Genomic DNA, 17,933 nt, shown 5'->3' with positions numbered 1-17,933 from the left:
CTCTGAGGATACCTGAAACCTCAAGGATCCTATAGAGCATAGAGCACATTCGATCATTTAGAACCCTTAGACCCCCATGACCCTCAAGACACCAAAGGCCCGAAAGACGCGTTAGATCCTTTCGACATGCAACTACTTTTGGAACAAATCTTTTAGACCCCAAGACATATTAAACCATTTTAGACTCTTTGGAACATTGAAGACTGTTTCGACCCCCTTGGTCCCTTTAGACAGCTTAGACACCATGACCCTTTGGACATATTGAAACACTTTAGATGTTTGCCAACACATCCACAAAACCAACATATCCGCCAAAACAACACATCCGCCAAACCAACACATCCGCCAAACCAACACATACGCCAAACCAACACATACGCCAAACCAGCGTATCCGCCAAAACAACACATCCGCCAAACCAACACATGCGCCAAAACAAAAACATGCGCCAAAACAACACATCCGCCAAAGCAACACATCCGCCAAAGCAACACATCCACGAAACCAACACATCCTCCAAAGCAACACATGCGCCAAAACCAACACATCCGCCAAACCAACATATCCGCCAAAAAAACACATCCGCCAAACCAACACATGCACCAAACCAATATATCCGCCAAAATAACACATCCGCCAAACCAACACATGTGCCAAACCAAAAACATGCGCCAAACCAACACATCCGGCAAACCAATACATGCGCAAAACCAACACATGCGCCAAACCAACACAACCGCCAAACCAACACATCCGCCAAACCAACACAAATGCCAAACCAACACAGATGCCAAACCAACACAACCACCAAACCAACACAACCACCAAACCAACACACCTGCCAAACCAACATAAACGCCAAACCAACACAAATGCCAAACCAACACAGATGCCAAACCAACACAACCACCAAACCAACACACCTGCCAAACCAACATAAACGCCAAACCAACACAAATGCCAAACCAACACATACGCCAAACCAACATATCCACCAAACCAATGCATGCGCCAAAACAACACATCCGCCAAACCAACACATCCGTGAAAACTATACATCCGCCAAACCAATACATCTGCCAAACCAACACATCCACCAAACCAACACATCTGCCAAACCAACACATCCGCCAAACCAACACATCCACCAAAGCAATGCATGCACCAAAACAACACATCCGCCAAACCAACACATCCTTAAAAACAATACATCCACCAAAACAACACATATGCCAAACCAACACATCCGCCAAACCAACACATCTGCCAAACCAACACATCCGCCATACCAACACTTCTGCCAAACCAACACATCCACCAAACCAATGCATGTGCCAAAACAACACATCCGCCAAACCAACACATCCGCCGAAACAACACATCCGCCAAACCAACAAATCCGCCAAACCAACACATCCGCCAAACCAACACATTCGCCAAACCAACACATCCACCAAACCAACACATGCGTCAAACCAACACATCTGCCAAAACAACACATCCGCCAAAACAACACATCCGCCAAACCAACAAATCCGCCAAACCAACACATCCACCAAACCAACACATTCGCCAAACTAACACATCCGCCAAACAAACACATGCGCCAAACAAACACATGCGCCAAACTAAGGCATCCACCAAACTAACACATCCGCCAAACAAACACATGCACCAAACTAAGACGTCCGTGCCTCTGCACTTCCAGGATTACAAATGCATGTGCCAAAACAACACATCCGCCAAACCAACACATCCGCCGAAACAACACATCCGCCAAACCAACAAATCCGCCAAACCAACACATCCGCCAAACCAACACATCCGCCAAACCAACACATTCGCCAAACCAACACATCCACCAAACCAACACATGCGTCAAACCAACACATCCGCCAAAACAACACATCCGCCAAACCAACAAATCCGCCAAACCAACACATCCACCAAACCAACACATTCGCCAAACGAACACATCCGCCAAACAAACACATGCGCCAAACAAACACATGCGCCAAACTAAGGCATCCGCCAAACTAACACATCCGCCAAACAAACACATGCGCCAAACTAAGACGTCCGCCAAACTAACACATCCGCCAAACAAACACATGCGCCAAACAAACACATGCGCCAAACCAACGCATGCGCCAAAACAACACACCCGCAAAAACAACACATCCACCAAACCAACACATCCGCCAAACTAACACATCCACCAAACCAACAGCCTGTGTGCGAGTGCTGTGCTGTGTGGCGTGGGACAGACCGTGCAGCGAGGCCGGTGTTCGCGCCAAAGCCCAAGCGGTTCGCGCCAGCCGGAGCTGTGGTCGGACAACGAGCTTGGGAGCCCGATGATTCCTGACAAACGATTCCTGACATCTAGACAGATAAGCCCGCATCCAAAAATACAATGTTTTATTTTATTGATTCCTCCTTTGTCCTGTTGTTTAAGTCTCGTGTGGGGACGTCCCAACTTAGGATTTAGTTTTTATCGTAGAATTTATTTGTCCCAATAGTTCTTGTAAATAAACCTTTTTATTATTTTCGCTTTCTATTCGAAATCCGTGTTCGGTTTGGATTATTTCCCGCTTCTTCTTCCTCTCCTTCCTCTCCTTCTTCCTCCCGTGCTTGTATAGAAAATCCGCCATTGACCCGAACGCCTCAAAGTAAGTTCGTTTCCATCCGTGATTTCCCCGGTCTTAACCGAGGGGAAGTCACGCGACAATATCGATCATGGGTCGCCCGTTTTCTTGGCGGATCATGTGATGTAGATGTTTCTCCACAGCTTCTCAGATTCTCCTTGTGTACCAGTGGCTGATGGATGTGAGAAGTTTCCTCACTGTCCATAGTGATGCATGATTGACTATTGCTGATTTTTCCCGTTCGTGTTGTCTGTTGCGTGCTTGATGTTCTTTCGGTCTAGTGATGAAAGTCCTGCCAGTTTCACCAATGTAACCTTTACCACATTTGCAAGGGATGCGGTAAACACCTACATGGTGGTTCGGAGGTCTTCTGCCCTTGTGTGTGAAGAATCCATTTGAGCTTGTGTGTCGAGCGATGGCGTACTATGTTGGTAGTCTTGAGGATACGCTGAATGTGGTGTGACGTACGTCCAATGAAGGCGAGAATAACACATGCTCTAGTTACCGGTGTTGGCTCACGAGCTTTTGGTGGTTTGGTGATGATCTTGTGGGCAGGATAACCATTCCATTTCAGGGCAGTCGTGATGCGGCCTAGTTCTCGATGCAGGTTACACGTGTCGCTGATGGTGTAAGTGCGACAAATACGAGGACTGCTCACGGACCGGATGGTTGAAGGATGATGAAAAGAGCAGCTAAAGGGTAATTCCAATGGGTTCGAAAGGATAATTCTAAAGGGTAATTACAAAGGGTAATTCTAAAGGTTAACATAATGGGTAAGTCTCAAGGGTAATTCTAATGGGTAATTCCAAAGGGTAATCCTAATGGGTAATTCTAAAGGGTAATTCTAATGGATAATTATAATAGGTAATTCTAAAGGGTATCCTAATGGGTAATTCTAAAGGGTAATTCGAATGGATAATTCTAATGGGTAATTCTAAAGGGTAATTCTAATGGGTAACTCTAAAGGGTAACTCTATAGGGTAACTCTAAAGGGTAATTCTAAAGGGTAATTCTATAGGGTAATTCTATAGGGTAATTCTAAAGGGTAATTCTAATGGATAAATATAATGGGTAATTCTAAAGGGTAATTCTAATGGGTAATTTTAATGGGTAATTCTAATGGGTAATTGGAATGGCTAATCCTAATGAGTAATCCTAAAGGGTAATCCTAATGGGTAATACCTAATGGGTAATCCTAATGGGTAATCCTAATAGGTTCCGTTTGTTTCTGGGCTTTACCTATTTCATCTTACTATAATTCACCAAATATCCGTCCGTCTGTCTGTCTGTCTGTCCGTTCGAATGTACCGCAAAAACGGCTGAACCGATCGCAACGATATTTTGGGTGGGTAATCCTGGAATCTCCTGGAGTAAAATAGGGTGTATTGTTTTTCCAATTTCAGCTTTGGCCTCCAGCATTTTCAGGTTTGGACTCTCGCATAACGTTATTTTCCTGGGTGCCGCACAAACGGCTGCACCGATCGCTGCACAGCTGCACCGATCGGACTTGGTGACCTCGGACAAAGATCTTTTATAAGGACATGGGTTGAATCCCCGCTTGAAAGAATGCCAACGCCATCATGGTCGTCTCTCCAACTCACAATCCCACGAGATATGTGGAAAGGACGACCCAAAACCAATTATCTTCTTTTTGATTCGTATATAAACATCATTAAAAGTAAATAATGACCTCGGCCAAAGTTCAAACGACGTGAGTTTAATCTCCACGTGAGAGAATTCCACATAGCTATTTGGGCGGTGTATAAGCTAACAGATCACTGTCTCCATCGATCTTGCCAAGGCCGTAACACCTATCAGCTCAAAATCCTTTTAACTGTTGACTTAGTAGTTTTTACAATGAAGGAAACATCAACAATGTTGTTAAAAGTTTATTTTGTGATTAATTTGTGATTGGAGTTATGTTGTTTGGAATTAAAAAAGAGATATCGAGTTCAAGTAAATGACATGCCGTGATGGTTTCTACTTTCTGAACGTGAACTTCGCGGATCGCCATATGCAGATTCGCCACGGACCCACGATCAATGTTTCTATACGTGAACGTACCCGTTTGTTTGCGAACAGGTAAGTTTTTCATGGAAATCCTTCACGAACTTGCTGTCCATGTCTGATGTGCAACTGAAGGTGCTACAGGAATGTGGAATTTATTGGTTTCATGCTTTAGCATTCACCGTATCTGCATTGCCTGCTTGCTTCTGGCCTCCCACCCGTGCATAGCACGGGTATCTCACCAGTAGTTATAATGACAAACTGAACAGTTTCCTTCGGACACGGGTGTGATTTTCATTTATTTTTTATCGATTCATAACCGGTACGTGACCTCATAACGGGTACGTGACCGGTATGTGACCTCATAACCGGTATGTGACCGGTACGTGACCGCTTCCTTTCCTCGAGGTGGAGCATTCGCTGTGCACGGTGTTTATCACCAGTCACACGTTGATAGGTTTGGTCTGCAAAGTGAGACCTCACCCTCGGTCTCATCTCAAAGGATTGTGAACCACGATCAGTCTTGTGGGGTCTCTTGTTATCTCGGGGGTGGGGGGGGGGGGCTGGGCATGGGCCCTGCATGACTCCACCAATGGGCCTATCAGTGGGATACAAAACAAACCGTTCATCCTGGGCAGAGGTACATCATGTACCAAATCAGAGGTATGCCATGTACCAAATCAGAGGTATGCCATGTACCAAATCAGAGGTATGCCATGTACCAAATCAGAGGTATGCCATCTACCAAATCAGAGGTATGCCATCTACCAAATCAGAGGTATGCCATGTACCAAATCAGAGGTATGCCATCTACCAAATCCCGTTCTAGTTTAAAGCGTTTCGTTAACAGCCAGAAGGAAAAAAAAAATCACAAACTGCATTCTTGAACAAGAACTTGGTTCCTACAGAAAATATTTTCCTGGTGACAAAACTTCTCAATAAAAGGTGATTAATGCGATGCTGATCATGACGAATGGAAATCGTGATCAAAGCTGTGACAATGGCAAAGAAGGAGTGTCGGCACCACCGTCGGACTCGGAATCGCTATCCATGTAGATCGCCACGCCAGCAAGGGCACCACTACCTCGAGCAGTCTCCATTTGTGACGTCTTGACCCCACCTGTGGACAGATAGGGTCACAGTTATACACCACTGGGTATGACCCCATGAGACGTGTGCACGGAAGGTTCATTGTCATGGAACAGAGTTGCACACAATTGGGGAAACGAACACAAAATGGGAACGGAGGATGAAGTGGACAGGGATGACTTGCCTTCAGCTTTACACTGTTTCTCTTCCTCAATCTTCCTTTGCTTCGTGTCTTCCCTGGTATCCCTGGTATGCTTGGTATCCCTGGTATCCGTGCTATCGGCATGACCAAACATACAATCTTCATTACATTCAAAATCACATCCACAAACATTTACACAATCGGCAAAACCTATCAAAAACAATTGATGCTTCGTCCAACAACGCAGCTCGTTTGGTGGTGGAAATCACCTTCATAGAAATGTTTCATTCACTCCAACAACTTTACTGCAGCATTTACTTCACTCAATGATCAATGGATACCAGCAACAAACCCTATTGGCTGTATGTACAAGCCCTAAAACAAACCCTATTGGCTGTGTGTACAAGCCCTAAAACAAACCCTATTGGCTGTGTGTACAAGCCCTAAAACAAACCCTATTGGCTGTGTGTACAAGCCCTAAAACAAACCCTATTGGCTGTGTGTACAAGCCCAAAAACAAACCCTATTGGCTGTATGTACAAGTCCTAAAACAAACCCTATTGGCTGTATGTACAAGCCCTAAAACAAACCCTATTGGCTGTATGTACAAGCCCTAAAACAAACCCTATTGGCTGTATGCACAAGCCCTAAAACAAACCCTATTGCCTGTGTGTACAAGCCCGAAAACAAACCCTATTGGCTGTATGTACAAGTCCTAAAACAAACCCTATTGGCTGTATGTACAAGCCCGAAAACAAACCCTATTGGCTGTATGTACAAGCCCTAAAACAAACCCTATTGGCTGTGTGTACAAGCCCTAAAACAAACCCTATTGGCTGTGTGTACAAGTCCTGAAAATGTATAATGTACTCCCAAGGCCTGGTGCACACCACCCAATTGCGTTAATGGGTCCAACAGGAAAGCTCAGCAAAAATATACTCGACCCTGGATGGTCTATCGTTGGTCTGATTCCCGACCCCAGTAAAAACTGTCCACCTGTTAGTAGTATAGAAAGGAGAGTTCTGGGACAGACCACATTCCCCACATTCCCCTTGCCCCCAAACCGAAACTACCTCAACCCAAAACAGGAAGTGACTCACCACAAACCGGAAGTGACCAATTAATTATTTAATTGACATTTTCACGATTTTCTAAAACATTTCTAAAATTTCCGATTTTCCCTAAAATAATTATAATAATAAAAATATTGATTTTTTTTATTTAACAGGATGAGAATTATAAATACAAATGAATAACTTAAATGAAAAAATAGATATTATTAACATTGATAATGAAATAATTAATAAAATTTAACATGGAATTTGATGTACTTCATAGAAAATTAAATAGGATAAAAGATTGAATTGTAACTTATAATGAAACGTCAGTTGATATTGAAACAAATATTGCAAATATTGAACAAACATTACAGAATATTAATCAGGATAAAATGTTCTACATTGTAAGGACAGGATTATTGATACATGAATATAAATCAATTTTATCTAAACCATTATCACCGATGAATATTCACAATCCAATCTTTAAAAAGAAAGTATCTATTACTAGCTGAAAGCACCCGGCGTTGCCCGAATTATTTTTGAATGAATTACTACTATAATTCAGCTTTTACTCGCGGCCGTAGAAGAATCTATATTATAATAGGCGTAGGTGATCCGTCTGTCCAGGGGTGTGGCTTACTCCGTTGAGAGAGTAGCTCCACCCATTCTAGGAGGGGCTTCGAAAACAAATTCTGGGAGAGGCTTCATATAAACAAATATCCACCATTTTATTAACTCGCATAGCTTTGAGGCCTGTTTTGTAGACCCGTGGTGTCTTGCTCTCTCTCCCAGTTTTATTTCAAATCAAATTCGATATATCATTTCATTTTTCACAGTCGCTAACATAGTTTTAGACTCGCTTGAAAAAAAACGGGAAGAAAATCCGATGAAAGTTTCCGTTTATAGAACGAAATGAATTCTCAAAGGCCTGTAACTTCAAGGCCATGAGTCTCTCTCACGCCTTTATCTCCAATCTAACTCGCCATCTGGTTTCATTTTTATCGATGGTTTTAGACTCGGTGTCAGCAATAATTGAGAACATTCACACACACGCGGGAAAATGCAGAGATATATTTTTAAAAATCGAGTCATGATGTATCATACACCACCAAACATGAAACAGACGGCAACATGTCGACATATATTAAAAATCGCTTTTTCTTTTCCGTTAAGATATATTACTTTTCCGTTTGATGACAGTAGTCACAAAAACGTCAACAATGATGCCGACATATATTTCTTCATTTTTATTTCATTCAACATTATTATCCGGAAGTAAAGGTTCACGTGTTCATTTCACGTGTGCAAAAACAAACTCCATTTCACGTGTGCATGGACATGAAACACAGACGGGAAATTGCTAAGAGATATTTCGTTCGAAGCAATTATACACCGCCCAAATAAAAAAATTTCACCGATAAACCGAGTGAATTTCATCGAATTTCACCGAGTTTCAGGAAATTACCGTGAGATATTTCTTCGTTTTTTATTTTATTAGTTACTAGCAGAAGTACCCAGCGTTGCCGGCCAGGGATATTAACAGCACCGGACACCCTTTCAAGCAGTTCAGTGCAGATCTGATCCCAGGTTGAGCAGGAGGATTGAGAGAGTCGAGTTCCATTCCTGAGTCGAGTCGAGTTGAGAGAACGCCAGGCAGTTCGTTTGAGGTGCGCACGGGCAGAGTTGGCAGTTGATCCAGAGCAGTTGGATTCCTGGCAGTTCGCAGTTCAGCGCAGTTGATCCCGAGCAGTTGGATTCCTGGCAGTTCGCAGTTCAGCGCAGTTGATCCCGAGCAGTTGGATTCATGGCAGTGCAGTGCAGAGCTCGAGTCCGTTTTGAGCAGTTGGGTTTGAGAGTCTGAGTTGAGGTTTGAGAGTTTTGAGCAAGACTTTGGTCCGAGTCGACCTTGTGTGGAGCCGCTAGCCTGCGTGGGACACGTGGCGCTTGGAGCGAGGGCTTGTGGGACTTGGAGCGAAGGACCTCGTGGTGTGCGGTCGGGCCGGGCGGTGTTGGACAACAGCCAAGGAAGACGACGAGACAGATAAGCCCGAGCTGCGCGTACATTTTGCACAAAAGGCGTGTTTCTTTCGTAATTCATAATCCCTCGTTTTGTTTCTGAAGTCGGTGTGCGGGATCCCGATTTAGGATATTTATTACCGGCGCGTGCTTTTCACTGTCTTTGCTTTTCCCAATAAACCCTTATATTACTTTTTGTACATAATACCTGAATGCAGTTTACCGGGTGGTTCATTTGATAGTTAAGGCTGCGGGGACTTGAGCCGCTTCCCTCCATTCCGCGCGCTTAGGTGTTTTCGATTTTTGAATCCGCCACTGAGCTTCCGCCTCGGAGTTAAAGTCTTCGTGATCGGCATCCGCGATCGCCTGATATAAATTTCGGTGGTTGCGCGACAATATTTTTCATTTTAAGACAAGGTTCATATTCGTTGATTTACCAACACAATTCACTAATAACAAACTTATTGTTAGCACCGAGAGCATTAGCAACCCCAAAAAACAATCTATTTTCATTCGTATTCCTTTGCAGTTGAAGTCTAATTTTAAGTCCATACAGAACTTTATCATAATCACAAAATCCAAAGACACCCTTAAGAGGCACAGCTACGGTAAAACTATTCTCTGGTTTTGTTTCATCGTTATACGTTGTCTTCCTTCGTGTATGACCAGGGTCACCGGCTTCTCCCGTTGCCATATCAGGCATAAAACCTTCAACACACCCCTTACCCATGCTATCACTAAATGAATATAGCGTAAATTTCAACATTTCAGATGTAGTAGAGACATAATCAATCATTTCCAATTCTTGTGTACCAATATACAAATGAATACTATCAAACATTTTCCAGAAGCAATCATTTACGAGTGCAACGTTTGTGTTATTCGCCGCCTTGGTGAATTTAAATTTACACAACAAGAAACTACCGGCGAGGTTCATATAACTTTGTTGATTATTTATCTCAAAACCTTTTTCTCCAGTTGTATTCCAATCTGTTCCTGTTACGGCATTTACCTTATAATAATCTTCTTTTTTAGTTGAGTTTGAGATGATAATGGTATCATCCAAATCATACATATTGTCAATAGCCTCCATACTTTTTATATATAACAATAAAAAATATAATACATAAATTTATTATATTTACGTGTAATACTAATAAAATATTTAAAACTTTTGAAAACCCGACCTAAGTATTTCAATTATTCTTCGCCGTTCTTGTGTAGTTGGTTCAGTTTTACCTTTTTAAATTTCTTTGATCGCATGTAATTTATGAGACTCCTTTTGTGCGTCTTTTATACCTTTATAGCACCCGCTACATTTCCCACAGCAGAAGCGGTTGAACCAATTAGGTCTTTATGTTGAAGAATAGTTGAACCGATACCCATTAGAGTATCAATTATCCCATCTCCTTTATTTCTAAATCGATCTCCTACACCACGTTCTCTCGTAGGCTTATAGTATCCTCTCCCAAAAAACATACCTTCACCCTTATATTACGGTGAAAGATACGTACCTTGGCCCTTATAGTACGGTGAAAGATACATACCTTCCCCAATCCCATTTCCCAGCTGTTTTACTAACACCTTTCATATCTTTAGTAATAATTTTATATTTTCTTAACTCATGTTTTCTCACAACAGCCATCGTTTCAATTTTTTCAATTTATCCACTTTGATTTTTCGTTCTAATCGTGAATAATTAGTGTGTGGCGGCCAAAACAATTTTTCAAAACATAATTTATCTTTCATTGAAAATTTTGATGGAATTAAAAATTCCCCCCTCGACGTTAACATAACCTCTCCTCTTTCCCGAGTAAATACAAGACCTATTTTTTCCAAACGCCAACTCTTCGTAAGTTTTCTTTTCATCTTGATCACTCGTGTTAAAACTACATTCCAGAAAAAACAGTTGGATGTTCATTTATTAATTAGTTTATATTTATTATATAATTTTTCCAATTATTTGTTGAACAACTTCACGTAGCTGATCTACAATTGTTTGTTGAACAACTTCGCGTCGGTGAATTCTGATGGATATAATTTCGCCATTGAAAGAAATCAACCGATTATCTTTTGATCGGTTATCCTAAAATTTACTTTCGAAATGGTTTTTCCTGAGATGGGTAAATAGGTGAGGTTCTTTGGTTCCATATTGAATTTATAGCCTATTGGGGTTGAATAAGCGCTGAACAAAAATATTGTATTTGTTTTTACTCCATCGTCATAAGCATCATCAACCAAATCACAGTGAATTAATATTGAATTTATAGCTGAGGATATATCATATCAACGACGTTATCACTGACAAACATATTGTTGCGGATCCCGGGTTCGTCGACGTACTAAGGGGGGTTTAAGCCCCGCTCCCCCTCGAACTCCGGGTCCACTAGGCCGCCAACCACAACTACTGTACTCGTGGTGGACGGGTTGCTAGGCAACTCCAGCCACCGAGCCCGCAGCTACGCATGGAAGGGTTAACTGTCACCACCCGAATACCTTCGGACACACGCAGCTGTGAGAACGGGGACTGAACCCCGCACGAGTCACGCTGATTCTTAACGCCCGAGCGGTTGTGCGTTGTGTGACTCGCGCCGTTAGAATATCGAACCCGATCGAGCGGTTTTAATTCGGGGCGATGCTAGGTTAATACGGGAAAGGACAATGACGGCCAGGTTGGAAACCAAACACAGGATTTATTCACAATATGTACAGAAACGGACAAAGTAAAGAATCTTAACGGCCTTACCTATGTTCCCAGACAAGGGCCCTCATTCGTTCGGGGAAGGGGGGGAAGAGGGTAATGCGGAAGAAGCACGGCCGCTTTGTGCAGCTCGCCCGCATGGGCTCGGTCGTGCAGCTCGCCCGGATGGGCTCGGTCGTGCAGTTCGTGCCAATGGGCTCATTGGACGGAAGCCCCGAGAATCGCTCCAACCTAGGACACCACAGCCGGAGATGATCGCGACAGGGACGACGATCAATAACGTGCACGTAGCAGGAACCAGAGGAGCATGCAGTATGCAGGAGCCAATTGAGCGAGGGAGAGTATAGCAGGAGACCAGCGCGCGTCAGAGAGAGAGGGTATCGCAGGTTCTGGGCCGGGTTTTTATAACCCCCCGAAACCCCACCCGAATGTTCCATGGGCCTCAATTGGCCGCCTGGGGTCACGTGTCGTGACAGCCCCCCTCATTGGCCACCCTCGGCCACTCCCTTCAGCTCTCATTGGGTGCAGCCCCTCATTGGCCACTCTCTTTAGCTCCTCCTTCGGGCCTGCAGGGCCTGGCCTAGTCCTATGACGAGGCACTCTAGGCTTCAATGAGGCCTACTATCATCCTGCCTGCCTCAACGCATATCCACGCATACTAACACTGGAAAGGGGACTATGCTGTACATTTAATAAGAAATAACTAACTATAGGAGGCTACATGTTGTGGTGTAACTAACTATAGGGGGGTTGCCTTTATTCACAAAACCACAACAATATTATTATCTTCAACCTTTTTTGTGGTGAAACCTAACATCTCTCGGAATGAATTAGTAATCGTGAAATCAATTTTATAATTATTTTTAAGTTTAATGGTTGATTTTGATGTGTTTTTGAGTATCTATTTCGATATTTTTTGGTTCATCACCTTTTTCTTTCATAACGCATGAAATTTCTGAACATAGTATAGGAATCTCGTAAGCTCCGGGTGTAACTTCTATAGTTTTATATCCGCTTCCCGGATTATAACTAAACTTGCTATTTTTTTCTGTGATATTAAACAAGGTATTATAGGTTTCCATAGACAATAACGCCACTTCATATTCTTTTGTCGATCAAGTTTTATTGGGTATGGGAATGAAGCCGTGTGATCACTCGTTGTAAAATTGAAATTAAGTGTTCTATCTCTCATTTTATTTAACGTGAGATAAAAGATCTTTCTATTGACATTTATTAATTATTTTCATATTCATCAACTGATCGAGAATGGCTGATATTTCATTAAAACAATTGTTGTTTCCCACCTCCTTACTACCCAGCAACAGTAATAGTCTATTAACTAATTGTGATGAGTCACTCGGAAGCAAACTAACACCGGAGCCTGACCTCAGTCCAAGTTTATCCAAAGCATTTTTAATATGTTTTTCCTTCTCGTTCTTCTTACCTTTGCCCTTAATATACCCCTCATAATCAATCGCGTTTAGCAACTCAATATACTCTCTGTCTTCCTCTCTTTCCATATCAAGTGGTGCATCAAAATATTTTGAACCACTGAGCCCGGTGTTTGTGAGAAGAAACATTAATCTAGGGGTTAATTTAACATTTGGGTGAGTATCTCCCAAAAACATTAACTCATCATTAAATACCAATACCCCCTCATTAACCAGATGAAACACGCTCCTGCTGAAATGAGTCCCGTTTTGGTTAATGTATCCCTTTTATATTCATTGTTTTGAATAGCTTTCGCAACATAATTAGAAAGTTTATTTGTCTCCCCAAGGTCTCGGGATGATTGTGTTGCTTCTATACTTGTAAGTTCTTGATCCGCTAGTTCCTCCAACTCTCGCAACCTTTGTTGTTGTTTGGGAGTATATGTTATCGTGGGAACTTGACCCGATAGGTCAATCAAATCATGCGTCTCTTGACTTTTTTGGGGGGTATATTCTATCGCAGGAAGTTGAAACGAAACCGCCTTTTGCTCGGTAGATTTTAAAAGAGGTTTAAAAAACTTCTCTTGTTTTCTTTCAAATATTTCTTCACCCGTTAGTTTCTGCCTCTGCTTATTCTTTATCTCTTCCTCTTGTTTAACAACTTTTGAAAGTAATTGTTGATGTTCCTTAAATTTTCTTGCTCATTCTTCAGCATTCATTTTATTTATGTAAAGAAATTATTAGTTATTATATCATCTTCTTTAACAACAATATATTTATATTTTTCAGTCGTATGTTTCATGTCCCTCAAACTCCTTTTTACTATACTAGGGCATGCCCGTACTATATATAAGCTAGGACGTGCCCGTACGTGGGTGCCCGTTCCTTGCCAAAAAAAAAAAAAAAAAAAAATTTGTGTAGGGGTGCGTGTGTGTGTGTAAACATCCTAGGGCGTGCCCGTACGTGGGTGCAAAAAAACATGCGTGCAAACAACAACAAAAAAAAAAAACTTTGAAACCACGTGGCAGTAACGACCACAGAACCCCCCCCCCTCTATTTACATGAATGGTTTGGTCCATTCGCAACGACCACAGAACCCCCCCCCTCTATTTACATGAAATGGTTTGGTCCAAAGCGAACGGCTTGCGGTGTTTGGTAAAGAAATCGCCATAGCTCGGTAAGTACTTGTCCGATTAATATGAAACCTTGAAAAGGCACATCCTCGGGTCCCCAGCAATATACCTGGCAAGTTTCAAGTATATCGGACCCGTGGTTGTCGAGAAACAGCGGTCACAGACAAACATACAAACACACATACACACATACACACATACACACATACACACATACACACATACACACAGAGATTAATGGAATTATAGATAGATAATGTAGAACAATTATCCCTCCAAAAATTGGTTATATCTAATGCATGTAGTTTAAATAAAATAAAAGTATTAGCATTATTTCTTATTGAGCGACGAGGGAGTAGAAAGTATGATTGACTGAGATAAATACAATTACAAGAAGAATGTCGTCCTCTTGTATAGTAGCTGTCCATAACCGTTTGATTCCTCTCATTAACACAATCGTCAAAGATAACGAGATTCTTTTTTGTGTCATCTAAATCTTGAGGTAAAGGAATATCATCCGTATTATCGCTGAGCATACAAGTTATAGGTGGTGTGGGTTTTGATTTATTTTTCCATTTTTGTGGAGTATCACAAAATAGTTGTATTACATCTTCAATGTCAAGCTTATTTAGTTCGTGTTGAAGCTTAAATAACCCGATTATATCTTCTTTTTGAAGACCCGCATTAAAACCTCGTGATAGTAGTTGATACTCTGGTTGAAAACTAGACTTTGTGAAAATTATTAAATTTTCATAATCGAAATTTTTTGGAGTGAGGAGCATCTTTAAAAGCAAACAGGTTTTCCCGCATCCGCTTGACCCGACTATAAGACATCTTAATGAATTTGGGAGGTTTTTATGATTATTAAATTTTATCTTACTTTTCCACACGGGTAAAAAATCATCCATTTTATATAAGGTTGAAAATATATAGTGGTTATTCATTCATCCTGTGTGTTGTTATCCCTATTATAATTACTAGGGCATTGCCCGTACTATATCTATATCTAAAATTATATCCCCCCCCCCCTCTATTTACATGAAATGGTTTGGTCCAAAGCGAACGGCTTGCGAGTACGGTGACAATCCCCCCCCTCTATTTACATGCAATGGTTTGGTCCAAAGCGAACGGCTTCCGGAGTTTGGTAAAGAAATCGCCATCGCGTGCACAAACGCGCAGGAAAGCGAATGAATCGCAAATTCGTTTTTATTAGTTTTAAAACGTAGTTTAACGCCAACATAGTTTGCAAACGTGAAATAAATGAATACGCTCTCAAATGTGCCATCCGAGGCAGAGTGTGTCCTCCACGTTCGGCACACGCGATCGTTCGCTGCTCTCTGATTGGTTGAATCGTTTTTTGGACATAGCTCGGTAAGTAATTGTCCGATTAATATGAAACCTTGAAAAGGCACATCCTCGGGTCCCCAGCAATATACCTGGCAAGTTAAAAGTATATCGGACCCGTGGTTGTCGAGAAACAGCGGTCACAGACAAACGTACAGACAGAGATTACTGGAATTATAGATAGATGTATACATATTAGAAGTGACTCAACCAACCGTCTAATTGTGTTAAATATATCTCGAAATATTTTGAAAATGGGTTCGTCCATTTTATATACTCTATCAAAAAAGATTTTCTCAAATATTTTAAAAGAAGTATAACATAAATGTTATATTTCTATAATTTTAGCTAAAATGATTCGTTCCTCAGGTTTAATATCACTCTTAGAGTTTAATGGTCGATTTTGATACCCAAGCCTTAATCTCTATTTAGCGCCTATCATATCCTTCACGATAGTCCTATCAACTTCCTCTCTCAACGTTGGATTTTGTATCAGAGACAAATTATACAGCATTTCTCTATTGGCTTCGTGTTTTTCATCCAACGTAGTGGCATTCCCATAAGCAATATCATGCTTCATACACACTTCATCAACCCTGGTCCCCGAAAAAGGCCAACCCCCGCTTTGCGGGGAAAAATGGCCTCTGAAGGTTTTTTTTTTATTTTTTAAATACACACTTCATCAACCCTGTTTTTAGGTTTAGACCAAGGTTTAGGATTGCCAGCCTCATCTAATCTTTTTTCCTGTGTGTTATCCCTATTATAATTGTGTATATATATTAGAAGTGGCTCAACCAACCGTTTAATTGAGTTGAATATATTTTGAAATATTTGGAAAATAGGTCCATCCATTTTATATACAAAAATATTATTTTAAAGAAGTATAACATAAATGTTATATTTCTATAATTTTAACCACAACTTACCCACATCCTATCATATACATTTTAATTATATATATATATTTCATATTATTTACCTATGTTGTGTCGTTAGTACTATCATCGTTAAACATACACGTCGCTGCTGCATCCGTAATTTTATTTTGGGATGTAAGATTGTTAATATTAATCATTAACCTGTTTGTTTTCCTAAATAGCTCTTGAACACCTTCATTATTTACCTTCAATTGAATGGATGGACCCGCACCATGGATAAAAATATTTGATATCTCAATAGCGCAGATAACTTTACAGTTCACCCCCATCAATTCCTCCGGCTTGATGCAATGATCTTTGATGCACGATTCTTCTGTGATTTTGTTATCGTAAAACGAAGTTAGAATTTCAGGATGTTTATCCACCTCCCTGTGCTTTTCGTATTTGTTTAAAAGTTTTGGATACATTGTTGGTGGGTAACCTTCAATAGCAATTCCTCCATCACGTTTTCGCCAAAATATATCAAGTCTGCTAACATGAGCTCTAAACTTGTTCTGGTCCTTTTTCATCTTTACAATAACATCGGTTTTCATCAAATGTGTTTTAATTGCGTCAATAATTTCTTCAAACATTTCTATTGTTTTTGTTTCTGCTGTCGGGAGGAAGCACGAATTATACACAACAAGCGGCCTCAAATATGATTCAACTCTGTGCTCTTTAAATTATTTTCATTCACTTTAATACCCCACGAAAACAACGTTGGTGTTTCGATAAAGTTTTCTAATACCGCTTTGTGGGTGAGTATGATCATAATTATATTTAATCATAATACGGTGGTAGTTAATTCCATTGTTGTCGTCATACTTTGGTTCTTCAAAGATAATATTTTTAATATCAAAATTCAGAAAAGTCAATGCCATATGTATTTTATATAGGGAAAGTATTTTTTTTTCAACTAAAAATCAATTTTGTTTTACAATTTGATAATTATTTTTGTGAAAATCGGAAATTTTGGAAATTTTAGAAAATCGTGAAAATGTGAAAATTAAATAATTAATTGGTCACTTCCGGTTTGTGGAGTCACTTCCTGTTTTGGGTTGAGGTAGTTTCGGTTTGGGGGCAAAGGGGTGTGGGGAATGTGGGGAATGTGGTCTGTCCCAGAACTCTCCTTTCTATACCACTCCTGTTGCTTCATAAGCAGCACATCACATCAACAAATGCAACACCTATCGGAAGTAAAATCTGCTCAAATTTGCGAATCGAGAGTAAAGATGTCAAAGTTGATCAATAAATCTTAACCGTGTTTGTGTTCTCAAGCACCAGGTGTCGTGCAGGCTGAACCTGAACGTCAAGTCAACTGGATTTTTTTTACATCACCGAGTTGTTAATTATCTTACTGGAAGAGGTTCACAAATAAACCTTCGATTCGGTATCATTCCTCGACAAAGATACCAAATATCAACCACAGACAATACTCCATGAGGACG

At 41.0% G+C, this 17,933-nt stretch overlaps 1 protein-coding gene across 5 annotated transcripts in view; it reads right to left on the bottom strand.

Moving 5' to 3' along the window:
- Nucleotides 1-4,519: 4,519 nt before the first annotated feature.
- The window catches only part of PSME3IP1 (proteasome activator subunit 3 interacting protein 1), a 28,375-nt gene continuing 14,961 nt past the window's right edge, over nucleotides 4,520-17,933 (bottom strand). For all 5 annotated transcript variants that reach the window (XM_068115304.2, XM_068115306.2, XM_068115305.2 and 2 more), the window contains 2 exons: nucleotides 5,926-6,017; nucleotides 4,520-5,772 (listed from right to left, as the gene is read on the bottom strand). In XM_068115304.2, the coding sequence (XP_067971405.1) occupies nucleotides 5,639-5,772; nucleotides 5,926-6,017 (226 nt within the window). In that variant the 3' untranslated portion in view covers nucleotides 4,520-5,638. The remainder of the gene's footprint in view (nucleotides 5,773-5,925; nucleotides 6,018-17,933) is intronic.

This window comes from Myxine glutinosa, chromosome 5 (assembly GCF_964187855.1).
Source record: "Myxine glutinosa chromosome 5, kmMyxGlut1.1, whole genome shotgun sequence".
In the NCBI taxonomy this organism is placed as follows: Eukaryota; Metazoa; Chordata; class Myxini; order Myxiniformes; family Myxinidae; genus Myxine; species Myxine glutinosa.
This window is presented reverse-complemented; position numbering and strand designations above follow the sequence as displayed.